The sequence below is a fragment of the Ovis aries genome, chromosome X, assembly GCF_016772045.2.
Source record: "Ovis aries strain OAR_USU_Benz2616 breed Rambouillet chromosome X, ARS-UI_Ramb_v3.0, whole genome shotgun sequence".
NCBI lineage: Eukaryota > Metazoa > Chordata > Mammalia > Artiodactyla > Bovidae > Ovis > Ovis aries.
The window spans coordinates 104,855,876-104,882,243 of record NC_056080.1 but is presented as its reverse complement, the minus strand read 5'-3'; the positions used below and the strand labels follow the sequence as shown (position 1 = coordinate 104,882,243).

At 36.4% G+C, this 26,368-nt stretch overlaps 1 protein-coding gene across 4 annotated transcripts in view; it reads left to right on the top strand.

The window, feature by feature from the left end:
- CUL4B (cullin 4B) overlaps nt 1-23,468 on the top strand; it is a 32,405-nt gene extending 8,937 nt beyond the window's left edge. For 2 of the 4 annotated variants that reach the window (XM_060407636.1, XM_060407638.1), the window contains 18 exons: nt 4,076-4,180; nt 4,818-4,886; nt 5,622-5,695; nt 6,498-6,660; nt 6,942-7,031; nt 7,272-7,354; nt 7,970-8,037; nt 9,247-9,365; nt 9,960-10,152; nt 11,133-11,237; nt 11,725-11,835; nt 12,296-12,381; nt 13,495-13,602; nt 14,534-14,647; nt 15,368-15,473; nt 16,406-16,578; nt 18,888-19,040; nt 21,080-23,468. In XM_060407636.1, the coding sequence (XP_060263619.1) occupies nt 4,076-4,180; nt 4,818-4,886; nt 5,622-5,695; nt 6,498-6,660; nt 6,942-7,031; nt 7,272-7,354; nt 7,970-8,037; nt 9,247-9,365; nt 9,960-10,152; nt 11,133-11,237; nt 11,725-11,835; nt 12,296-12,381; nt 13,495-13,602; nt 14,534-14,647; nt 15,368-15,473; nt 16,406-16,578; nt 18,888-19,040; nt 21,080-21,175 (2,016 nt within the window). In that variant the 3' untranslated portion in view covers nt 21,176-23,468. Of the gene's footprint in view, nt 1-4,075; nt 4,181-4,817; nt 4,887-5,621; nt 5,696-6,497; nt 6,661-6,941; nt 7,032-7,271; nt 7,355-7,969; nt 8,038-9,246; nt 9,366-9,959; nt 10,153-11,132; nt 11,238-11,724; nt 11,836-12,295; nt 12,388-13,494; nt 13,603-14,533; nt 14,648-15,367; nt 15,474-16,405; nt 16,579-18,887; nt 19,041-21,079 lie in introns of all 4 variants that reach the window. The other 2 variants (XM_060407635.1, XM_060407637.1) reach the window with 1 other exon arrangement.
- Nucleotides 23,469-26,368: the final 2,900 nt, after the last annotated feature.

The following is a 26,368-nucleotide window of genomic DNA, read 5'->3' as shown; positions in this document are numbered from 1 at the left end:
TAAATCTTGTATTCCATAAAGTATCAAATTTCAGGAACTATAGTTTTGTATTTCATTTACTACACATTTATATTTTCTTTGGAGTTTTGTTTTTCTTCAGATAAACATGTTTCTGATGCATCCTGAAGGGAAGAGGCTGGGATTTGGAACAATAAAAGTTAAAACCTTATTAAAATGTTCTTATTTTATAGCTGACACCTACAAAAAGGGTTTAAGGCAGCATATTTAACCAGTAGTGATTGAGAGCTTAAATAAAAAGATTGTTTTATTTAAGAGTCTTATAGAACTATCTAGATTGTTTAATATAAATAGTTACCTGTGCAATGAGGTTATATTAGTAATAATTATACTAGATCAAACTTCCAAGGATTTCCAGAGTGTTTAGTGAAGTGTAAAAGAATACATTTCTAAAATTCCTTTTCAAAGATCTGGAATAAAATAGAGTTTACCTCAAACTCCTAAGTGGTTATTTAACTCTTATTCGTATTTCTGCCCCAGCACCTAACAGGATAGAGTTCTTAGTAAACACCCCATTCTTCTTGAGTCAGTGACTGTTTACTATGTGCAAAGCTAGACAAATGCCATGGACATACAGAGATCAGTTAGTCCTTGCTGCTGAGGTCTGTATATTCTAGTAGGCTCATGAAGTTAGTAGTTCATGACCAGCATTTTTTTTAAAGAAGTAAAATAGAAAATATCAGAGTAGGTCACATATAGTAATGGTAAGTGCAGGTTCATGAAGATATTGTTTTGTTTACATAAATTTATTTTATGTGCAATGGATTGTGACATAAAATGTATTTCTTACTGTGACTTGTCAAAAACTTTTGGAAGCCACTGTTTTAGGCACACATGATTGTTCCAAACAAACCTTGCTTGAAAGTGAGGAAAGCAGAGTATTTAGATCACGGGATGTATGGAAGATTATAAAGCGACATGAGAGTAAATAATGGTAATATTGAACCTTGAGTTCCATGCTAGAAAGTATGATGGTGGGAAAGATAGTGTTTTATTGGGGGAGGCAAATACTTAAATTTTTTGAATATTTTATACATTCATCTGGCTCAAAACCCAAAAACTATGAGAGAGCACGTAGTGAAAAGTTTCATTTCCACTCCAACCTCCCTGCCCCAGCAAACAAATGTTATTAGGGGTATCATTCCAGAAATGTTTCATGTGTGCAAAAACAGATGTGTGGAGGTTTTCTCAATTTTCTTTTTTATATATACATAAATGATAGTAGACCACTATTCAGCACCACACCATGCAGTCCTTTGTATTTTTTTATACCTGTTAGGCAATTTCTCCATAACAATACCTGAAGAGCTTGATGGAAAAGTTCTTAAAGATGGAAAATTACTCAATCTGGTCTATATGTTAAGCAGTCAAGGCTAAATTAGAGACTAGTAAGGGGTTCTGTTCCATCTTGACCTTCAAAATTCACCTTAGATCCTCCTGCCTTGGCCTTTCCTTCTTTTATTGCTTCTAATAACTTAAACCTGGTGACAGAGGATGAGATGGTTGAATGGCTTCACCAATGCAATGGACGTGAACTTGGGCAAACTCCAGGAGATGGTGAGGGACAGGGAAGCCTGGTGTGCTGCAGTCCATGGGGTTGCCAAGAATCGGACACGACTTGGTGAATGAACAACAACAATCTTAAACCGCTTTCTAAGCACACGTGAAGCCATATGCATATAATGTGCATGCACACACACTTGGTTGCTCAGTTGTGTCCAAATGGTAACCCACTCCAGTATTCTTGCCTGGAGAATCCCATGGATGGAGAAGCCTGGTGGGCTACAGTCCACAGGGTCGCAGTCGGACATGACTGAGCGACTTCACTTTCACTTTCATTTTTCATGGACTGTAGCCTGCCAGGCTCCTCTGTCCATTGAGTTCTTCAGGCAGGAGTACTGGAGCGGGTTGCCATTTCCTACTCCAGGGCATCTTCCCAACTCAGGGATCGAACCTGCATCTCTTGAATCTCCTGCATTGGCAGGTGGATTCTCTACCATTGCTCCACCTGGGCCCAATTCTCTTTTTCTCACTATTCCCATAAGCTCTTTATCCACATCCCTCTGGGTCTTTGGAACTCCACCTCTTTACTGCTGCTCAGCAAGCCTTTCCTGACTTTTCCCTGCCATAAAGATTGAGTTAGAGACCTCACCTCTATGTTTATCCCCATCATAGCACCTAATAGTGTGTTGTAATTACATATTTTCTGACCAGTTTTCACTTTATGCTGTAAGCCTCTTCTGTGTGTAGGACACATTGCTAGTTATAAGTACATTAGTTTTTTGAATATTTATTATATTCTCCTGGTTTAGAGCCCCAGAAGTATTAAAGAACATACAGGTACATGAGCCCATGGTCTGGTCTCTTTCTGTCATTAAGGAGAGTTGGGGGCCAGGATATACACATTCAAAGATACAGTGTTGATTCAGTGACAGGTCAGTATGGTATGACTGTTGGTAGTGCCATACGAGTCATTGGTAGCTGAGACAGTTAAGGAAAGTTTATTGGAAGAAGTGGAACCTAGCTGAGTAGTAAGGGAATGTGGTATCCTGTATGAGAAGATAAACAGGTGGGATGAGAACTAACGTATGGAAGAAAGTATCACAGCAGAAGGGAATGGTAGAAGTAGGACTTGGAAAAGTACTTGAAGTGGGAAATGTGAAGAAAATGCACTACAAAGACAACTTAAGCAGGGAAACAAGAAACGCTGAGAAAATCAATCATTCAAAAGGAACACCAAGATACAATGAGAAGACTACTAAAGGAGGAAGAGAGTCCATAGGGGATCATTGTGAACCAGTCAGGCACATGAAATAAACGCACTCTTAGACATTTGTGGCCTGACCCAAGGCCCCATCGTAAGTGGTGGCCAGCAGGAACTTCGCTTCCTTATTCCTCGTTAGCTGCTGGGTCTAAGTGGTCTGCTGTTTGCTGGTAAGGTGTAGCACCTTTCCTCCTTTAGTATAAGTGGTTTCATTTAAGCTTTCTTTTCATTTATGAGTTTATTTGCTGGACCTGCATGCTGGGAATATGACTTCCAACTACATATTTATAAAATTTCAATCCAACCAACAGGACTTGGATGGTCCCTTAGAGTCAATTTTAATGGAATTTTTGCCTTCTCTTGTGGTGAGAAAGAAATCCTGGTGTTATACTTAAGTCATTACTAGTTGGAATTGTAGATTATTTCAGAGTTCTACCATGCCTGTTGTATTAAATTTGAAAGTCTTTTGATACACCTAAGAAGAAACTCAGTGAAATCTCAGTTTTGTCCTTTTGGGATTTGACTATAAAAGACCAATCCAACAATTAGAAAAAATAAAAATTCAGTATTTCTTTAGGAGTTAATGTTTATTCCATTGTGCAAAATTTTAAAATGGCTATTTAAATATTCTTAAGCTGCAGTGTTGGAGATAAATCCTTGTATAATTATTTCATTCTTATAACACTGCTTGCAACAAATTCTGGATTGCTCTGTTCAGGAAAACCAAAGAAAGTATAAATAAATTTAAATTCAGTGGTAGTTGGACTGCCCAGTGAAAGTGAAAGTCACTCAGTTGTGTCCAACTCCTTGCAACCCCATGGACTATACAGTCCATGGAATTCTCTAGGCCAGAATACTGGAGTAGGTAGCCTTTCCCTTCTCCCCAAACTATCTAATAAACAGTTGGTAAAATTATTTTTCAAACTCAAAATGGAATTCTGCTTAGAAAAACAATTAACATTTTTATGAATAAGACAGAGTTTATATGTAGCAGTTGTTATAAATTCAGTGTCTTTACAAGTGGAGAATTTGGCTTGATTCCCCCCATACTTAAACTGTACTGCCAGAATAAACAGATTTGGGGAGGGGTGGTATACTACACTGGTTATGAAAAAAGTTCACTAATTGCATTGATATTTGGTGGTTTTACCTTGTGTTTTAAATGGATGACATCCTTTTTAATAAGTTAACATGGTAGAAATAACAAATAATAGGAATTAGATGTAAATAATCAAGAAATATATATACAGAGATACATTCACTCCTTAAGAAAGTATGTGTTTAATTTTGCAGGCTGTGGAAAATCTCTGTTCTTACAAGATTTCTGCAAACTTGTACAAACAGCTGAGACAGATTTGTGAAGATCACATCAAAGCACAGATTCATCAGTTCAGAGAATATCCTTTTAAAAACAAAAAAACCTTGTATTTTCATCTTTTCCTCCCTCTGTCCCTCACTTTTTAAACCAGCTTAAAATGGAATGCCTATGTTTTGTAGATTTGTTGGGTTTTGTTCATCTTGCCTCTAGGGAAACGTAAAATTTCACTTTTTACCTCTAATTAGGGTCCAAATCTACATTGTACCACTAACGTAAATAAAATTTCTTTATGTCTTTACTCTTATTGTCCTCACAAATTTCCATTTGAGGAAAGATAATCAGGAAATAATGAACTGAAAACACAGTGCTCAATTACATCTAAGACTTGCTTTTTGTTGTTTTGTTTTGACCTTGTGGCATGTGGGTTCTTAGTTCCCAACCATAGATTGATCAAACTCATGGCCCCTGGAGTGAAAGCACAGTCTTAACCACTGGATCACCGGGGGAGTCCCTAAGACTTGTTTTTAAAGGTTTTTTTCTTTCTGAATGGACTCTAACATGTTTTTACAGTTTAAGAAGTAACATTTTGTTCTATAAGTACTATTTAGTTTCATTTAATATGTAGGGCTTTCCATATTTAAGACAAATGTGCTCTTAAACATTGCATGTATTACTTGTCCTGAGCATTTTTAAAATATCCTTAACGTGTATCTCACAGACTCTTTGGATAGTGTTCTTTTTCTGAAGAAGATTGATAGATGTTGGCAGAACCATTGTAGGCAGATGGTAAGATGGCAAAAAGTATTACATTTCAGTTAAATATTGTAGTTAAAATAAGTTTCTTCAAATACAAGAATATTAGTTTTAAAAGTTTTGCAATGGGGGACTTAAAACTAATTTTGGTTGAGTTTTCTACTTTAAAATGGCAAGTTATGGGTAAACCAGTATTTTAGAATGACTTATACCTTAGAATCATTTTTATTTTTGTAGCACTAGAAATAAGTGTTACATTTTGTCAGTCTTAATGGCTATCCCACCTGTTATTTGGTTACCTAGCAAAGTGCCTACTGGTCCTGCACTTTAGCTTATTCACATCACAACCTTTCCTTTTTCCCAATCTGGTATTATATTAAACCTTATATTCTGCAAGTTAAAATCTTAAAATCCATCCCACACACCCGAAATCCCACGTGTACAATTTTAAGAGTTTCACCCTGAGAACTGTTGCTGAGGAAAAATTATATGCCCCTTGATTCTGTTTTGATTTTTAGTTAATTTTCAAGTTGCAAAGAGGTCATAGACCATTTTAAGTGTCTTTTTTTCCCTAGAAACTACAGCAAGAGTTAAGATTTATTAATAGTTTAATTAAAAATGGTATGGGCATATTCTCAGATGTGTTAATCTGTATGTTTGATCCTAGTAGTCTAGTATATATACAAGTAAACCGTGCAGTCTTCTTTTATAATATATATCAGCTTCACAACATATAAAAAATTGTTTGATTCTTTTTTTCATTGACAGATCATGATCAGGAGCATCTTTTTGTTTCTGGATAGGACTTATGTTCTTCAGAATTCAATGCTACCATCCATTTGGTAAGGATGCAAGAAAAAAAATTATGAAAAGATATGTTAACAAATCATAGTCAAATCTTAATTACACTAATAGAAGAGAGTAATACAGGGAATATTCTCCTAAAAACTCACATTTAGCTTCTAGACTTGTATTTATAGCAGTTTAACCTTCTTATTTATGTCTTCTCTGCTAATATTCATAGCTAACATTCCCTGAGTATACAAAAATTTATGAAGAAGTTTTTTTGTTAGCCAAAAGGATTGAAGTTTGCTCTGGACTGTCTGAATATGCATCATTTTGTTGCTGATCAAGAGTTCACTCATTATCTTTTAACATTATTAGGGAAAATTCCATGTATACACAAAAATAGAAGAGTATAATGAGCTCTTGCCTGCACCATGTGCCTAGCATTTACCTACAGCAATTATCAGAGTTCACTGATTTTTGAGTACTGAAGGCAGATGACAAATGAGCAATTAAGCCTTCATTACAAGTACAGTGAAGACCATTTTATAGCTTTGAACTAATTTTGTCTCTTGATTTGACCAAGGAAGAAATCCACCAAAGGAAATAAATCAATAAAACTTAGTTATGGAGGAAGATGGGAATTTAGCTTCAGTTCTCATTAAAGACAATGAGTTTCCTGTATGCTTTAATCTAATAATATTATTTAAAATTAAATATGTGGATTTTATACTTCTACCGTTGTTGCTTCAAAGCCTGGAACCCTAATTAACATGTGGCGAGAAGTTAACCAAGCTTCTCCAGAAGTGGTATCGTTTTAAATTAATTTAGATTTTGTGTATTTTTTTTTTATTTTAGGGACATGGGACTGGAATTATTTAGGGCTCATATTATAAGTGATCAGAAAGTCCAGAATAAGACAATTGATGGCATTCTTCTTTTGATTGAGAGGGAGAGGAATGGTGAAGCAATTGATAGAAGTTTACTCCGAAGCCTTCTAAGCATGCTCTCTGATTTGCAAGTAAGTTAACTATTTCACTTACTATAGAACTGATTGCTGTACCTAGTCTGATGTTTAAAAAACAAACACAGAATTTCCTGGTGGTCCAGTCGTTAGAACTCCATGCTCTCACTGCTGAGGGGCCTGGGTTCAATCCCTATTCAGGGAACCAAGATCCCACAAACCCCATGGTGCGGCCAAAAAAACTTTAAAAAAGCCAGACTCATAATGCTGTTCACATGGAGACATTCATAAACATTTATTGAATAATTGAGCTTCTTTACTTTGTTACCCTATCCCAGATTTATCAGGATTCTTTTGAACAACGATTTTTGGAAGAAACTAACCGACTGTACGCAGCTGAAGGCCAAAAATTAATGCAGGAAAGAGAGGTATTTAAAAATGATGATGAATAAATCCACTGTGTCTCATAATAGACCCTACTTTTATAGAACGTAAGCTGCCCTTTCATTTATCTTCCAAAAGTAATGCTGCTATAATTTTACATGTGATTTTACATATGATTCAACCTTGTCACATTTGACAGGGCTATTCCCAGGATCTTTTGGACTTGACATTTACTAAATGATTTATGGGGAGGAAAACAATGTATAAAAAACTTATCTTTGTAGGTTCCTGAATACCTTCATCATGTTAATAAACGACTAGAAGAAGAAGCAGACAGACTTATTACTTACTTAGATCAGACCACCCAGTAAGTATTACACGCTCAGCCTAATAGCCTTAATCTGTGCTGTGGAATCACTTAAGGCACTTTGGGCATCCCAAATGTTAGTATTTTAAGGTAAAACTTAAGACTTTAACAGTTGTTTTCATAATGCAAACTTCAAGTTGTTCTTTTCCCTACTTAATTAGTTTAGTCAAGGATTTGATTATTGGTTGTCCATATGTGTTTAGCATGTAATTAAAAAATAGTATTAAAAGCTAATGTGATCTTTGACATCTTCAGGCTGATTAAAATTCAGCAAGTATTCATAGGAGAAAGTATTTCTCTGCTTTCCTAAATATTACCAGCCAAGGAATTCCTATAAGCAGATAAATACTTCCTAGTAAAAGCAGAGAAGTTTAGGAAAAGCCAGCCATGGCAAGACCATGGAAATATTTATTTTGTGATATACCAAAATTTCGAAATACACAATGTTTTCCTTGTAGGCATAAAGTAGAGTAACTGAGCACAATAAATTTATACAGAAGAGTAGGAATACTGAAATTAACAAAGTGAGCTAGTTACTTTTTTTTATCCCCCAAGAGAGACTAAATTTTCAGCAGAATCAAATGTCTAATTCTAAACTTTTTTTTTTCCTTATAGGAAGTCATTAATTGCTACTGTGGAAAAACAACTTCTAGGAGAACACTTAACAGCAATACTTCAGAAAGGTAATTGGCAATTTACAAATAAGAGATTACTTTTAAAATAGTAGCAAACAAGTAGAAACATTTTTAAAGCTTGCCTTTTTAAAGGTTTGATAGATTACTGCATTCCTGAGGTAGGACACAATGCTTTGCCCCCTTCATCACAGTAAACTTTCAGGAGGTGCCTCTTTCCTTAACTTTAAAGATACAAGAAGTGAGATGAGAGGAGTCTTAACCAACTCCAGTAAAGAAACAGTAGGAATTTGGGGATTCTTAATTTTTAAGGAAAATTAAATAAGGAATAATAATAAGGAAACAGTCAACATTAAGTATTTAATATTAAATAAAGTATATAAATATTAAGTATATTAAATAATAAGGAAATGCATTCCTTTTTGCACTAAAGTATTTTGTTTCTAGCATATAAAACCAAGCATGTCTATTAATCCTAAGTGGTATATGAGTATACCCTGAATTTTACTTTAACAGTGTTACAAATAGGCAAAAGTCTTACCTTTCCAGCCATCTTTTGTATAAAATATCTTAGAACTTTAATGCAGTTAATACTTTTATTTCATTCTGAAAATCAAATACTTTAGGATTCATTTAAACTTAGCCTATTGATGCATAATTTTTATATACCACAGGCCTTATCCAATACTCTGAAATATAACTGTGTATAGTAATACAAATATAATATGGCTATTGCACATATGAGGTATTTGTAACATGCATTTGAAAGTGAAGTGAAAGTCACTCAGTCATGTCTTACCCTTTGCGACCCGATGGACTATACAGTCCATGGAATTCTCCAGGCCAGAATACTGGAGTGGGTAGCCTTTCCCTTCTCCAGGGGATCTTCCCAACCCAGGGATCAAACCTGGATCTCCTGCATTGCAGGCGGATTCTTTACCATCTGAGCCACAAGGGAAGCCCAAGAATACCATATTTACACAGACCAATTTTTATAAGTTGGTTTATATATGTGATCTACTATGTTAAATGGTACAGACCTTTATGTAATTTTTGTTTTTATATAAGTTCCCTATATTTAATTTTCACTTGGAAAGGTAATTATCTCTTTGAGTTTAATTCAAAGCACATCTCTGTATTAAAATTCACAGACTAGTCATAGTTCAAACCAGTATCAGAATAATTTTAACTTCTTTTTCATTAAAATACCTGACATTTTTGTTCACTTTTTTTTAAAATACCGAATGTTTCAAAAATCAGGTTTAAATAACCTCCTTGATGAAAACCGAATTCAAGATTTATCTCTCCTGTATCAGCTCTTCAGTAGAGTTCGAGGTGGCGTTCAGGTTCTCTTACAACAATGGATTGAATACATTAAGGTATTAACATTAACCATTTTTTTTCCTCTCATGGCTTATAATCTGTACACTTAGAGTACATACGAATAAGTGTGTTCTTATTTGTTAGATCCTTTTGTTTTTCAAGTAATGGGAGTTTTGAGAGCAGTCAACTTGAGAATGATAACCATGTGGCAAATTAACAATAAAACAGTTCTCTTCTTGATGTCTGATGTGATTTCTAGCTCCAATAATTATAGTAGTGAATGTGGGAAAAGGAATAGGACTTTTTAAGGATCCAAATGTTTTCCTTTGATCTTACACTGAAGGCATATTGCCATTTTAAAAAATTCAAGCTGACTTTAAAAGTAGGGGAAAAAACCCTAGAAACTTCTACAATAAGACCCCATTATGATACTTTATACCCAGTGGCTATTCCTTACCTTGTGATTATAGATGAGTGGCATCAGTCTGGATGTTTTATCACTTTATCTTTTCTTGATTTCAGAACCTGCTTTATTTAATTTTTTGAAATTTTAAAGTATGTGGGTATGTGTATACTTAAAATATGATTTGGGGGATTGTTTTCATTGCAGAGAATTAAATTCTAGTAAAAATTCATTTCTGTTTTTTTAGGCGTTTGGTAGCACTATTGTAATTAATCCTGAAAAGGATAAAACCATGGTTCAAGAATTGCTGGATTTTAAAGATAAGGTTGACCATATAATTGATATCTGTTTCCTGAAGAATGAAAAGTTTATCAATGCTATGAAAGAAGCATTTGAAACATTCATTAACAAAAGACCAAACAAGCCTGCTGAACTTATAGGTATTTTTCCACTCCCTTTTCCCATTTAATGTTCTTCTTTCATAAGGCTTTGTATATTAACATCTTCGTGCCATGTCTTTCAATAACAGTCTAATTTATTCCTAGTTGCTTAGTTGGTGGTTTCTAAGAAGCTGGATGCAAGGAGTAGTCCTTCATGCTAAAGAATATCTCAAAGCCCACATTATCAAACATGGTTTTTCTTTGTAAGACAGTACATTGGACCCTGTTTATTTTTTATATATAAAAAGCTTGATAGCTGTTTTACAAGCCTAGAGCAATTTAGAGGTGGGACAGGGTACTTTTTCTAGAAGCCCACACACAGGAAAGGCTAGCACAAAATTGCAGTTGCCAGTGAGAAAGAATGTTCAAGATGAAAATAAACCTAGGAATCTGGGCCAATTTAGAGTAAAGAGTGTGGTGTACTGCAGTTCTTCTCAGTTTTCCCCACCTGGGTCAGAGGAGGAGGTACCTGAGAAGATCCTTCACTAGAAGGATGAAATTTTGTTGGTTTACTATTTACCCTTAAAATTTTTGCAATTTTTGCCTCCTACTCTGTAATGTATCTGATTTGTTTCAATAGAAAAGTAGTATTTCATATTGCCTACCATCAGTGTAAAATGAACATTCCAGAAGATATTCCAAAGTCACTGTCTTTCAGTGACTTTGACTCCTGCACAAGGCTGTAAACACCTCCACCACCATCCCCCCACCAGAGTTTCTTTATCCCATCAGTATGATAGAAAGTACATTAGGTCTGGAGCCAGAAGACTTGGGTTTGAATTGAAGCTCTTGTATTTTTTAACTCCGTGACGCTGAACAAGTCGCTTGATCTCCCTGACTTTGGAAACTTTTAAAAAATGCATGTGTACGTGTAAAACATTGAAATACTCAGTATATCATACTCCTGTTTGGTATTTATAGTGACCAGTACCTCATGGGTACTGATGATCACTGAACAACAAACTTTTCCCCCATTTTAGCGAAGTATGTGGATTCAAAGCTTCGTGCAGGGAACAAAGAAGCTACCGATGAAGAACTTGAAAAAATGTTGGATAAGATTATGATTATATTTAGATTTATATATGGTACGTATTTTTGTTTTAATATTATTTTAAAACAAAGCACTCAACAGAGAAACTGGCGAGTAAAATCAACCTGTAAGGTATATTTACTTGGGGATTAAATACTTAAAATTCTATTAAATTCTTTGCATTTAATTTATTGGGGTACTTGAGGAATGTTGCTGAATTGCCTTGTGCTCCGACTTTTCCACTATTAAGAGTCTTGAATTTTGCTACTTATTTTAATCTCAGGAGTACTGATGCGAAAATTACTAGTCAACTAAAGCTTTTCTAAGGAAAAGTAAATTCAGTCTTAATTCTTTACAGCAAAGAAGTTTTGAAATGTCTGGCACAAAAATCTACCTCTAATGTTTCTTGCATTTAGAAAACTTGGATAAAATGTGTACATTTAAATGACTTGGGTTAATGGTGTGATTTATTAAGCATTTTGAGTCAACTGTGTCAAAACCTTATATTGGAATATAAGAGTTGTGTTTTATGATTTATATAGGTAAGGATGTTTTTGAGGCCTTCTATAAGAAAGATTTAGCCAAGCGCCTTTTAGTTGGGAAAAGTGCATCTGTAGATGCTGAAAAATCAATGCTGTCCAAACTTAAACATGGTATGTTTGTCATTCTTCTGATCCTTTTCTTCTTTAATTTCTGAGAGAAAATATTAGCTTAATTTATACTCTTTCAGTCAGTTGCCTCTTTCGTCAGTCATTGTAAGTTCATATGATTAAAAACGTAAATTGAGTAAGCTCATGAGGTTTCCAACCTATTTACATATGCAGAGCTGTCGTGATTTTTTTAAAAAATAAAACATTGTTCTTGTTTTTAATCATTTGTATAAAATTTCCCATTTATCTTGTGCCTAAAAAGTAGATAAAGTTACTACAGGATTAAGATTTGACTCTGATTTAGTGGGGCATACACTTTGGGGTAAGGCTTTTTTTTATTCTTATGAATACTTACAGACCATATTTCATCCTAAAGTAAGTTTTACATTTCATGTTTTCAATTCTAAAGTTCTTTGTTTTTAACCACTTTAAAATATTGTAAATGTACAAACATCTTTACTAGAATGTGGAGCTGCTTTCACCAGCAAACTTGAAGGAATGTTTAAAGACATGGAACTTTCTAAAGACATCATGATTCAGTTCAAACAGGTAAAAGTGAGTTAAACTCTTAATTCCTCCAACTTACTTAAATGTATTTAGTTGTCTCCTTACTTTGGTTTGTACTGAAGAGGATAAGTAGAAACTTGTATTTGTTATAAATACTTCATAGCAACTTAGATGATAGTCACAGTAGAAGAAAATAATCACCAATGAAATGTAAGTATATTTGACCTACTTCAAAATTTATTCTCAATATACTCCCAAAATAACACAAAAATAGAGATGAAATGTATTGAGCAGAAGAAGTCAGAACAGGAAAGGCTGTAGCTAGTGAAAGCAGGGCTTCTAGCATCTAATCACTGGTGGTTGCATGTTCAGAGCTAGTGATGGAGATGGAAGAGGTGATAGAGTGTTTGTATAAGCCTTTGGGGACCTTGGGAATGAAACGCTAGATCTATATATTGTTCAGATGTTGGTAGAAGCTAGTTCTGAAACATTTACGATTATAGGTAATAGTGATAGCAAGATAGATTTTCCTCTCCTAGGGTTTTAACAGTGATTTCTTTACCACTATGTTATGATGAGAGATGAGAGTGGAAGGCTCAAGAGAAAGATCAGGGTTAGTAGGATCATGGGTCCTCTGTAGTAGCTACAGAATAGGGTTTTACCTGCTTTGCCCTCTCCCCTTCTTCTTCCTCCGCCATTTCAGGTCACTCCCTGCGAACACACAGTGGAACAAGTGAAAAACCAGACACTTGGGCTGGCTGGTGGGCTGAGGAATGGGGGGTTGCTGCCAGGGTTTCCAAGCCATATAGGGGTCTCCAAAAATGGATACTGCAGGTGGTATGGGGAAAAGAATGGAGAAGAAATCCTATAACAGCCCAGTCATATGTGAGAAATTATTTAAGTTGTTAATGCCTCTGAAGGAATCACCTGATCCTTGTGTACATAGTAGCAAAACGTTACCTGGTGTACTTCTCTGGCGCTTTTAATATAGGCTTCATTTATAGTCCTTTTAATAGTTTTGTCTTTTATTTTAAAGATGGTCAGTATTCACGTGTAGTTTTACAGTGAGGAACTTCTTGAATGGGTCATTTTTATGGCATGAAATGTATGCATTTTTATATTTTAAGATCTCAGTGTGTGTTGATCTTATTGTAGTATATGCAGAACCAGAATGTACCTGGGAATATTGAATTAACTGTGAATATCCTGACAATGGGTTACTGGCCAACATATGTGCCTATGGAAGTTCATTTACCACCAGAGGTAAGAGTTACTGTTTTAAAAGTTTGTGTAAACACACCCACACCAAATGTCAAGTGTTTTTAATGTTTTATTCTTTTATTTATATTACTCTTGTACTTAGTATCATTAGAGCATAGCTTAAGATGCCAATTCCTGAGTTTGGAGCCAATGTCCTTGACTCTTCTTTCAGATCCCCAGATTGTATTAGTACCCGTCACTGCCCAACTCTCAAAAATTCTTGATGGTATATTACCTGGGCTGGAGGGTGGGATAGCTGAGTGATGGATACTTGAGTAAATCCGTCCTAACTCCTGGGGAAATGTCTTAACCCAAGACTGAAGCTTAGGAAAGGGGTTAAGGCTAGAGAGATAGATACTGAGTCCTTCATGAAGATGATCATAAAAGGCCAGGGAACAGATCTCCCTCATTAAGAGAGAAAATGTGGAAACAAGAGGAACAGGCCTAAGGCAGAACTTTGAAAAAGGCTCACAATTGGTAGGTGGTAGGAAGAGGAACCTATGAAGGAAACTAATGAAGAAACACTAGTGAGATAAAGGAACCAGCATGGTACAGAGGCACAAAAAGCATTGGAGATGAATGTTTCAGAAGAGGGGGTGGGACTTCCCTGGTGGTCCAGTGGCTAAGACTTCCAGCTCCCAATGCAGGGGGCCCAGGTTCGATCCCTGGTCAGGGACTATATCCCATATACTGCAACTGTTTATAAATAAATTTTTTTTTAAAGGAGAGGATGATAAAATATTGCAGACAGATCAGAGAGGGTAAATCTGATTAATACTATTAAATTTGATGGTTATTACCTTACATCAAAGTGATCAGTGGCCCTATTGGGTATAGTCTTTAAAACTTCCACACATTTTTACACATGTAAATATAAAAAAGTAGTGAATGTGATACTGGATACAGAGCTTAAATAAAGCATTATTTATTGTAGATGGTAAAACTTCAGGAGATTTTCAAGACGTTTTACCTTGGCAAACATAGTGGCAGGAAACTTCAATGGCAATCAACTCTAGGACACTGCGTACTAAAGGCAGAGTTTAAAGAGGTAAGTGGATATTCCCCCAACTTAGTTTTCATCTTCATCTTTGATACTGAGATCATCCCTCTTAACTTGAAGGTTTTTAAGGTGTTTTATAACTTTGTCTTACATATGTGCATGACATAGTGATAGCTTGTCACAGCTCTGTGTATATGAATGTGGTCTTTTCCACACTTGATTGGGCTCTGCTGCAAAACAAAACCAGTAACTTTTCTCCCACATCCTTTCCCCACCTGTGGACGCAAAATTCAAGCTGCCACTTTTGACAGGAAACTTCTTTTTTTGTTGCTGGGAGCTAGAGAAGAGAGTGGGTGTTAAGGGGAACAGTTCTCATATCTAATTTCAAAAAATCCTACAGCTTTTCATGACTAATCTGAATCAGACAAATTGAAAATGCATTGAAATAGTGATTTCTTACTGCTGTAATAAATATGTGTAATGACACATAAAGCTGAGTTATTAATTTTCATTACTTTGTTGTTCTGTTTTAATTATAAGGCTTACAAAAGACCTGTAGAAAGGTCACTCAATCCTTCCTCCCTATTTTAGGTAGGATCACACCTAAACCCTCCAAAATTGAACATACTGGCTTTTCTGGATAATGTTAATCTGTTTTTTAAATCCACTAATTGAAAAATGCTCTTCCAGTAAGAGATTAGTTACTTGATTAATCTTCATGTGGTTTTTAAAAAAAGTGATGGCTAAACACTGTTGTTTCTCCAACAGGGTAAAAAAGAACTCCAGGTCTCTCTTTTTCAAACACTGGTGCTGCTAATGTTTAATGAGGGAGAGGAGTTCAGCTTAGAAGAGATCAAGCAGGCTACTGGAATAGGTTTGTAGCAAGCATTATTTGGTGTCCACTATGTGCAGCCCACTTGATTAAGTGGTCTGGGGGACCCTAAAGAAATAATCCCTCTCCTCAGCACTTAGAACCATGGGGAAAGGGGGAAATGACACTTAAAATAATTTCACAACCAGTGAGTACTAGTCTGTGGTTTTGACAGAGTGTGTTAGTTCATTGAAGCAAGAGATGACTATGGACTGGCACAGTGGGAAGCGCCTTCATGAAGGAAGTAGGGTTTGAGCTGGGCCTTCAAATTTTAGTTATGTTGCAGGAGGAAATACCGTGAGAAAAGGTATGGAGAAAGGAATGAGCACACCTTGGGCAGGAGTCATTTGGGCAGCTTGCCGAGAATCAGTAGATAGTAGGGCAGCTTGGAAGTTGAAGAGATTCCAGGCCAGAAGCTTGTGGGGTAAAGAGCTTAGACTACAATGAGGCCAATGAGGAGAGAGACAAGGCCTCTGTAAGGAAGCAACTACTGGATACATGGAGGATGAAGGAGAGGAAAGAGTTAAAAGATGATTCCAGGATTTCTCACCAGAATAGGTTGGTGGCTTCATGACTAACAGTTGGAAAGAAGATGCAGTTTTATGGGGAAGATGATGACTGAAATATTGGACATACTGAAATTGATGAGCATGAAAGAGCCAGGTGGAGGTAGACTTTAAATGTGGGACTAGGGAAAAGTGGGATGTCATTTCTGAAGGTGTGATGGTGATCCACATGGAGTGATAATTGAAACCTTTAGAGGATTACCAGGAAAAAAGCGATTGGATGGGATAAAGAGGATGTTGTTCATGAACCTTAAGGAAAAGGGAAACAATTGTAATAGATGGGTAGGGTAGAAGCTAGACTGAGGTTGAATATAGCTGTCCATGTTGATGTGCTAGTAACAGATAGCTAAACCACTCTTTCTTCTTCAGAGGATGGAGAGTTAAGGAGAACATTGCAGTCATTGGCCTGTGGCAAAGCCAGAGTTCTGGCGAAAAATCCAAAGGGTAAAGATATTGAAGATGGTGACAAGTTCATTTGTAATGATGATTTCAAGCACAAACTTTTCAGGATAAAGATCAATCAAATTCAGATGAAAGAAACGGTACTTTTTTTTGCATTCTCCTCATCCTTATGTACTGGAATTATATGTGTTCATAGTAAAGATTTATAGAGAAGATTTTAGCCTAGAATACCACCATCAGCATTAATATTATCTGGGCCTGTATCTAGCTCAGTGTATTTCAGTATTTAATTTTGCAGGGTTTTGCAGGGGGTAGGGGAGAAGGCAGTGGCATCCCACTCCAGTGTTCTTGCCTGGAGAGTCCCAGGGATGGCAGAGCCTGGTGGGCTGCCGTCTATGGGGTCGCACAGAGTCAGACACGACTGAAGCAACTTGGCGGCAGCAGCAGCAGGGGGTAGGGTGTACACAGTTGGGCCTAATACTCAACATAGTTTTATATACTGCTTTTTGTGTATTTTAGGTCTTTATTTTTCCATGCTACTAAACATCTTGATAAAGTGGGAGATGGCCACACAATATTCTTTTATGCAGCTCTAATAATTTATTCAGCCAATGTCTATTGTTGGGCAGTTAAATTTATAACTTGCTAGGATTATAAATAAAACAGCAAGGTACATCTCTGTACCTAAATCTTAATCTTTCTGATCTTTCCTTATAAATTTATCATGGAAGTAGATCTTTTGGGTTAAAGAGTGTGGACATTTTAAGAGTCTTAATACATTAATTTACACTAATAGCATGAGTGCCTGTCTCACTGTGCCCTCGCCAGCACTAAAGATTATATTTTCTTTTTCTTTCTCTGCCAGCTTCCTTGGTGAAAATGGAATGATTTAGTTAGTACTTTTTTGATCAACAGTAAATATTTTGTTTTTGTCATTTGAGTTTGTAAGAAACTTTTATTAAGGAAACCAGCAACTGCTGCATTTGCTGAAACCAGTTGGTTTCAATCCCAACAAGGTTTAATGTAGTACTTGAGAAAAAGTTTTAATATGGGGTAGAGGTCAATGTGGGCTTCCCTGATAGCTCAGTTGGTAAAGAATCTGCCTGCAATGCAGGATACCCTGGTTCAATTCCTGGGTTGGGAAGATCTGCTGGAGAAGGGATAGGCTATCCACTCCAGTATTCTTGGGCTTCCCTTGTGGCTCAGCTGGTAAAGAATCCACCTGCAATGTGGGAGACCTGGGTCCGATCCCTGGGTTGGGAAGATCCCCTAGAGAAGGGAAAGGCTACCCGCTCTAGTATTCTGGCCTGGAGAATTCCATGGACTGTCTAGTCCATGGGGTCACAAAGAGTCGGACATGACTGAGCGACCTTCACTTTCACTTTCAGAGGTCCATGTTAAACTTCCCAGGTGGCACTAGTGATAAAGAACCCACCTGCCAATGCCAGAGACATGAGAGACACAGGTTAATCACTGGGTCAGGAAGATCCCCTGGAGGAGGGCATGGCAACCCACTCCAGTGTTCTTGCCTAGAGAATCCCATGGACAGAGGAGCCTAGTAGGCTGTAGTCCATAGGGTTGCAAAGAGTCAGACATGACTGAAGTGATTTAGCATAGCACAGAGGTCAGTGTTGCAGACAAGTTCCTGTCTTGTTAACATTCACATCAAAGGTGTGATGTTCCCTTAAATTACCATGTCATTTTAAAACATGTATGCTGTATCAGAAAGAAGCTGACTACAAATTGCCCAAACTAAGGACTTCCCGGACAGTCCAGTGGTTAAGACTCTGTGCTTCCACTTCAAGGGTCATAGATTCGATCCCTGGTCAGGGAATTTAGATCCTACAAACTGCACAGTGTGGCAAAAAATAAAAAAGCCCAAACTACTCTTAATTTAAGTACTAAAGAGGAACATGCTAGCTGTAACATTAAAATTGGTTAACTGGCTTTTTAAACTGTGCATTTCTGATTTATGTATTACAAAATAAAAATAAATTTTAAAGTTTGACTCTAAAAAGAAGTTTGACTCTAATTAGCTTAGCTGGGTGGTACCATATTTTGTTTGAGTCAGATGTCAGTGTCAGTCACTTTTACAGATAAGCTAATGTTATACAGAAATCTGGTCAGCAACTGCTTGTGACACATTAAGATTTTGAGAACAGAGTAAAAGGAAATGATACATTCTTCATCAGCTGTCTCTCTAGAAAAACCAAGATGGTATTTTTCTATTAACTAAAATTGGCATTACTTCATTGATACAGGACACTAGGACAAACAGGAATTATGTTTGTAGGGTATTTTTTTTGTCATTGTCTGTATTTATGAGGTTTCTTTTGATAATTCAGCATATTTAAAGTTAATTGTGTCATGGCCCTAAAACGTACAGTTTTTGTAAGTATTTAGGCTTCACTTCAGGTACAGTTTCTAAGTTTAAAACTTTTTTTATTAGGTTGAAGAACAAGCTAGTACCACAGAAAGAGTATTTCAAGATAGACAATATCAAATTGATGCTGCAATTGTTCGAATTATGAAGATGAGAAAGACACTTAGCCACAATCTCCTTGTTTCAGAAGTGTACAACCAGTTGAAATTTCCAGTCAAGGTAGGTATTTCAGTATTTTGTTACTGAGCTGCTTATATATAAAAATTATATTGTTTTATATGTATGTATAAATTAGATTTTTAAGATACAAATCTTAAAAACATTGACTAAAACCTCAAGACTATTTACAGGGACAAAAGTTTTCATTTCTCATGCTCATATATATGATTTTTGAGAAAGAAACCTTTGTTGGCATATGTGGGCAGCTGTGACAAAAGGGGAAAACAATTTATAAAAGCTCTTATACCTGAAACTTGAAATTTTCAAGTTTATTCACTTTAATGTTTTTTTAGCTTCTTTGTTACTTAAAAAAATTTTTTCTCCTAAGAATACCTTGCTATTTGACAGATTTGGTTATTTTAATTAAGTCTTCTGTTTAGTTAGCTTGTGTAAGGGCCATTAAAAACCATACAGGCAATTATATTCCAATTTAATAAAACTCTATAATGTCATCATTAGGCATCTTTTTGTAAACTTTAGTGATAGTTCTGGCAAACTAAAATTAGTCATCACATGGCTATGTTTCAGTATAAATCCCCAGTAATAAAGCACCTTAGACAATGTGGTACGTACTGGGCTGTATCTCATGTTTTCGAAGGTTCCCAGACTCTTGTGATGATAAATACTTGTTAGACTTTGGATAGACTCTCGGCTGTTTCACCTTTTGAGCTTGTTTTCCTCTTTTGTAAAATGGAGATGATAATAGTACTTACCTCATAGGATTATTGTGAAGCTTAAATGAGATGATACTTGTAAAAACTTAGCACTGGGCCTGACACACAAATGCTTGTTAGCTGACGATACTGTCTCCTCATGACCACACTCTCACCCTCATCCTATGCCTTAACAATCATTTCACCTCCAGCCAGAGAGCTCACTGATACTAGCTAGCTAAGGAAGTTTTTAGGACCACTATAATAAATATGCTGATATTTTTGGTCTTTTGCCATAATTAAGAGCAAGTCATTTTGATTTTCAAACCTTGGAATTCACACTTCACTGAAATTTTGACTGCCCAATCAAACTACTTTCCCTCTAACTTTCTTGATCAAGTAGGCATTTTATACAATCTGAAAAGCTATTAGCAAGCAAGATTATATTCTCTTTAAGGCTAGATACAAAAGACAGTGGACTTTTGTTGCCCAACAGCTAAGAATGCAATTGAAAACAAGCTATAAGCTTTCTTAATTGATTTCTCAACAAGGAGAATTTAAAAATTAAAATCATTTTGGGCAAGTAACAGTTAAATCTTACATTAAACCTGAAATACAGAGATCTGAAATATGAAATGATAACTTCACTTATCAAGCCATTTGTTGTAGTAGTCTTGTAAATAGTGATTTCCATAGTATATCTGTAATTTATAAAAATGCAACCTGACTTTGAATTTGAGTAAACTCTGAGAGTGGAGGACAGAGGAGCCTGGTGTGCTACAGTCCATTAGGTCTCAAAGAGTTGAATACAGCTTGGCTACTCAACAACAACAGGAACAAAGCCTGGCTTTGAGAACCAGCTTTTTTTCCAAATTTAGGATCTGGTTATCTTCTCAAACTATCTTGGCAAAACTAATAGCATTCTGTTTCCTTAAACTATAACATGTTCTTCGTGTGAAGTTATGATGGTCTTTTGTATTTGCGCAGAGAATAGCTGGTTCTTAGCAGATCTCTTTAAAATAGAGAATGTACTATATAACAATAGGACAAGATATGACAGTATATGTATAGTAGAAAAACATTTTTAACCTGATTTATTTTCATCATGCTTTCCTCTTTAAAATTAAGGAGAAGGGAGGAGGGAGGGGGGTTCAGGATGGGGAACATGTGTACACCCGTGGCAGATTCATGTTGATGTATGGCAAAACCAATACAATATTGTAAAGTAATTAGCCTCCAATTAAAATAAATAAATTTAAGTTTAAAAAAATAAAATTAAGGAGATTTGAAGGCTGTTGTTTTTTTTTCTTTTAAATTGAGTATTGGTAAAGGGGCTTGCGCCAGTGGGTTATGAACTATGCACTGAAAATTTGCCTTCTCTTACAGCCTGCTGATCTTAAGAAGAGAATAGAATCTCTAATTGACCGAGACTACATGGAAAGAGACAAAGAAAATCCAAACCAGTACAATTACATTGCATAAAATGTTGTTGGCCTTGAAGCAGTTGCTGTCATACACAATAGCCAGTGGCTAAACTAACCTGTTGTTGTTTGAATTCTTTTATACTACCAATGACCAAATGAAACAGTGTAATGGGAATAGTTGAGTGACTTTTCAGTGGTTAACATGCCCATTTAAAGAGTAATACTTACCTTTAAAAAGAATGTTGTTGAACTCTTTGCATGTTATTTAGTATGATGTGCAGAAAACTCTTTAAGAAAGTACCCGGTTTTCATGATTCCTATTTGGAACTGGGGAAGAGGTCCTTATGGCTATTAAAGAAGGAGGAGGGGGTTCTTATACACCATTTAATTATGAAGCAAAAGGTTTATTTGCTTAAAATGTCATTTAAAGATACTTAAACTGCATGCAAACTTTATTTACTGTACAGAGTTCTGGATGTATTTATCAAATAGAAAAACCACCCTGGACTTGATTGTTCACCTGTTTTGTGATTTCCCTTGAAGAGAAAAATATGTTGTCATAGCTCTTGATATTTTACTAAGTAATGTTCTGTTACACTGAAAGGGATGTTTTTAAAATTTTTATTTGGAAACAAGTTTTCAAGTAGAGGGACAGTTGCTTACATATTGTCTTGTATACACACATCCTAAAATGTTCCATTTATGAGATGTGTGTATATGGTTCAGCCCTGAGTTTACTGTGCTGAGTAACAGGTACTTATAAAAATAGCTGAAATAGAAAATTGCTGATCAGTTGTGCTAGAAGAACATGGTAGGAGAGAAAAACCCAACTATTTCTTCGTATTAAAAATGAATATAATATGAACATTGCAAAAGAGACCAAACCCATATTTTGTAACTTTTTACAAGAGCAAAAACTCAAAAACTAGTTTTCAACTTCCTTTAGACTTCAAAATTGTTTGGATAGTTTTGTCTTTGACTTGGACCAATTGTAGATTGTTACAGGCTTCCTGGGATTTAGCATTCCTATTTTCTCTACCAAAGTTTTTTTTGGAAGCACCTCAACTCTCCTTTGGAGAAGGCACTGGCAACCCACTCCAGTACTCTTGCCTGGGAAATCCCATGGATGGAGGAACCTGGTAGGCTGCAGTCCATGGGGTCGCTAGGAGTCAGACACGACTGAAGCAACTTAGCAGCAGCAGCAACTCTCCTTTTTTGTTGGCATATTAGTCTTTCCTGTTATCCTTATTTTAACTTCCTTAAAGCCCTAGATAGAACTAGATCCTTCCTCATTTTCCCCACACACCCCCTCATTGGGATTTCAAATTCTGTATTAAGCTGATCTTATTCTTTGCAAAGTTGCTTGAAGGTAAAGAGTTCTCATAGCCACTGGACACCTGCTTTTCAGAGGAATGTCCTAGGATTGTTCATACATAGAAAACAGCAAAAGTATTGTTTTTTTCAAATTGATAATGTGAGTAAAAGCTTCTCTTTACCATCAGTGGTTTTTTGGTTTTGTATTTGGGGTTTTGTTTTGCTTCCTTGTTTGTTTTTCCTTGAAGTTTTGAAGGGAATTGATCTTGGAAGAGAAGCAGAAATTTTGTTTTGGTTTAGAAAAATCAGAACTGCTATTATGCTTTTTGCAGCAGTTTATTTCCTTGACTATTTGAAGCTATTGGGAAGAATACCTAGGTCCTAACCCTCAGCTGAGAAGACTTTCAGCTCTTGTGTTTGCTCTTGATTGATTTATTGAGTTCTCAAGGACCTGTGACCATATTTTTTTTTAAGCTGCCTGTTTTCTAATTGCATCAATTTACACACTGTTGTCTAATAATATGTGGTATTTAGAATGCCGCCTTAATTATTTTGAGCAGCCATTGCCTGTATTTTCTTAGCACCTCGTTGGTTTTCTTACATGAACTCATCTGACAGGGAAATGCAGCTTTTTTGTTTGCCCTCTCTGCATACTGGACCGTCTAAGTCAGTGTTCTAACTAATCCCTGATGGTCTCTGAGCTACTGTTCTACCAGACTCAGTAGTTATGTGCTTCAGGAATTTTTCGGTAGAATTGGTCCTATTAGAAGACTCTTGGTGTCACCTTTGTTATCTTAAAAGCTGGTCCCTTCGCTGAGGCTCTTAATGTTTTGAAAATCTGATGCTATTTCAGCTGAAAAAAATAGGCAAGACTGTTTTAAAACTTGAGGGAAGCCATTTAAGAAATGGAAAAGTAATCGCAAACAACATTGGGTAGTTGTGACTTTCAGTTCTGTATCAGTTGAATTTTTGTGCTCTTTTCCCTGTGTACGTGGTGGTTCTATTTTTCTCCAATAAAACTTTTTATTTAAAAAAAATTTCTGGAGCAGATCTTTAAAATTCAGATATTGTAAGAATGTTATAAAACCACAGAACTTAAAATCTTCTTCCTAATAATTAATGAATTCATAGTTGTCCGTGTTATTTTTAAAATTTCTCTTTATTTTTGTGGTGGTTTGATGATAATGCTATAGGAGTGTAGAGGGGAAGGGATGGTAATGGGTGATTTCTAGGAATCCTCAAGGTGAGTATGTATTCTTAACTGTCCTATTTTAGAAAAATCAAGCACAAGTATGACCATTGTTTCATCCAAATCTTTAAGTCAGATAGTTTATAAAGTCAATATGAAACTAGTCTAGATTAAAGTTGAGAAGTTATTTGTTGTTTTTGTCACTAAGTTGTGTTTGACTCTTTTACAACCCCATGAAGTGACTATAGTCTACTGTGTTTCTCTGTCTATGGAATTTTCCAGGCAGGAATATTGGAATGAGTTGCCATTTCCTTCTTCAGGGATCTTCCTGACCCAGGGATTGAACCCAACCATATCTCCTGCATTGTTAGGCAGGTTCTTACCATTCAGCCACTGAGGAAGCCCCAAAGTTGAGAAAGAAAGTGAAGTTGCTCAGTCGTGTCCAACTCTTTGTGACCCCATGGGACTGTAGCCCACCAGGCTCCTCTGTCCATGGGATTTTCCAGGCAAGAATACTGGAGTGGGTTGCCATTTCCTTCTCGGAGATCTTCCCAACCCAAGGATTGAACCCAGGTCTCCCGCATTCTAGGCAGACACTTTACCATCTGAGCCGCCAGGGAAGTCCTCAAAGTTGAGGATTGGTGTTTGTAAATATTTACTAGAATTCACCAATGGAGCTATCTGGTCCTGGGCTTGCTTTTATGGGGAATTTCTGATTATTGATTCAATCTCTCCACTTAACAGTTGTTTTTTTCTGATTTTCTATTTCTTCTTGAGTTGGTTTTAGTATTTTGTTGTAAAATAACTACTCTGACTTTTGTCTAGTATTTGCTTGGTATAGCTCTTCATTGCTTAACAGCCTTTCTTTATATTCTCATATTTTGGTGAGGCTCTTCATGTTAGATGAATTTTCTCATTTTTTCCCGTAATCTGACAAATTTTTGTCCTTTTTTTACATAATATACATTAACATTTTTTTTTACTTAAATATAGTTGACAATTTCTGTCCTTTAACTGGAAAAGTATATCTATTTGCATTTGTTTCTAACATCTTACTGATTGCTCTCTATCCTAATTTTCTTTGCTTTTTCTCCTTTCTCAGCTTTTAAAAAAAATACATATATTGAGTTCTGTTTGTTTACTTTCTTATTCCATTTTCCCCACTACTTATTTGGAAATTATATATTCTATTTCTTTTCTTTTACTGATTACCTTCAATATCTTAGTATGTGTGCTTAAAATCTAAAATGAATGTCTAAATTTTCCTCCCAATTAATATAAAGATGTTAGAAAACTTTAATACTGATCACCTCTTCCCCAACTTACACAGTATTATTGTCCAGTGCTTTAGTTTTGTCCTCTTTTTAAAAAATGAATACCGCAAATTAAAACATTAGTCTCAAACATCACCTTCTTTGGGAAGCTTACCATAGCCATTGTATTTAAAATTTCAACTTGCCCACCAGCCATACCACACATTACCAATTCCACACTCACCCTACTTTTTTGCCTTTTTCACCTATCATTTGTCACCTTTTGCATGCTATGCAGTTCACTTGTTACTGATACTCATGGCATATTGTCTGTTGAGAATAGAGTTTAAGCTCTATTAGGGTAGAGACCTTTGTTTTGTTCAAACGCTTAGGGAAGTCTCTAGCCATGGTACATGCATTAGTTCCCTGTGGCTGCTGTAACAAATTACCACAGATGTCATGGCTTAAAACAACAGAAATCAATTCTCTCACAGTTCTAGCGGCCAAAAGTTGGAAATCAGCTTTACTGGGCTGAAGTCAAGGTGTTGGCAGGGCCACACTCCCTCTGGAGCTACATTCCTTGACTCATGTCCCTTTCTTCACTTTAAAAGCTGGTTCCATAGCATCTTTTCTCCGACTCTGCTTCTATCACCTGACTGACTGCTGTGTGTAATTTCTCTTTATGTGTGTGAGTCGCTCAGTCGTGCCCAACTCTGTGACCCCATGGACTGCAGCCCACCAGGCTCCTCTGTCCATTAGATTGTCCAGGCCAAGGATACTGGAGTGGGTTGCCATTTCCTTTTCCAGGGAATCTTCCCAACCCAGGGATTGAATCCGGGTCTCCTGCACTGCAGGCAGATTCTTTACCAACTGAGCTACAAGGGAAGCCTTTGGCATTTTGGATCCATCCAGATAATCCCAAAATAACTTCATCTCAAAATCCTTAAATCACATCTGTAAAAGCCCCTTTTCCAAATAAGGTGTGGCATTTTACATGTTCCAGGGATTAAGACCTAATATCTTTCAGTTCAGTTCAGTCACTCAGTCATGTCCGACTCTCTGCAACCCCATGAACCGCAGCACACCAGGCCTCCCTGTCCATCACCAACTCCTGGAGTTCACTCAGACTCGCGTCCATCGAGTCAGTGATGCCATCCAGCCATCTCATCCTCAGTTGTCCCCTTCTCCTCCTGCCCCCAATCCCTCCCAGCATCAGAGTCTTTTCCAATGAGTCAACTCTTCGCATGAGGTGGCCAAAGTACTGGAGTTTCAGCTTTAGCATCATTCCTTCCAAAGAAATCCCAGGGCTGATCTTCAGAATGGACTGGCTGGATCTCCTTGCAGTCCAAAGGACTCTCAAGAGTCTTCTCCCAACACCCCAGTTCAAAAGCATCAATTCTTCGGCGCTCAGCCTTCTTCACAGTCCAACTCACATCCATACATGACTACTGGAAAAACCATAGCCTTGACTAAACAGACCTTAGTCGGCAAAGTA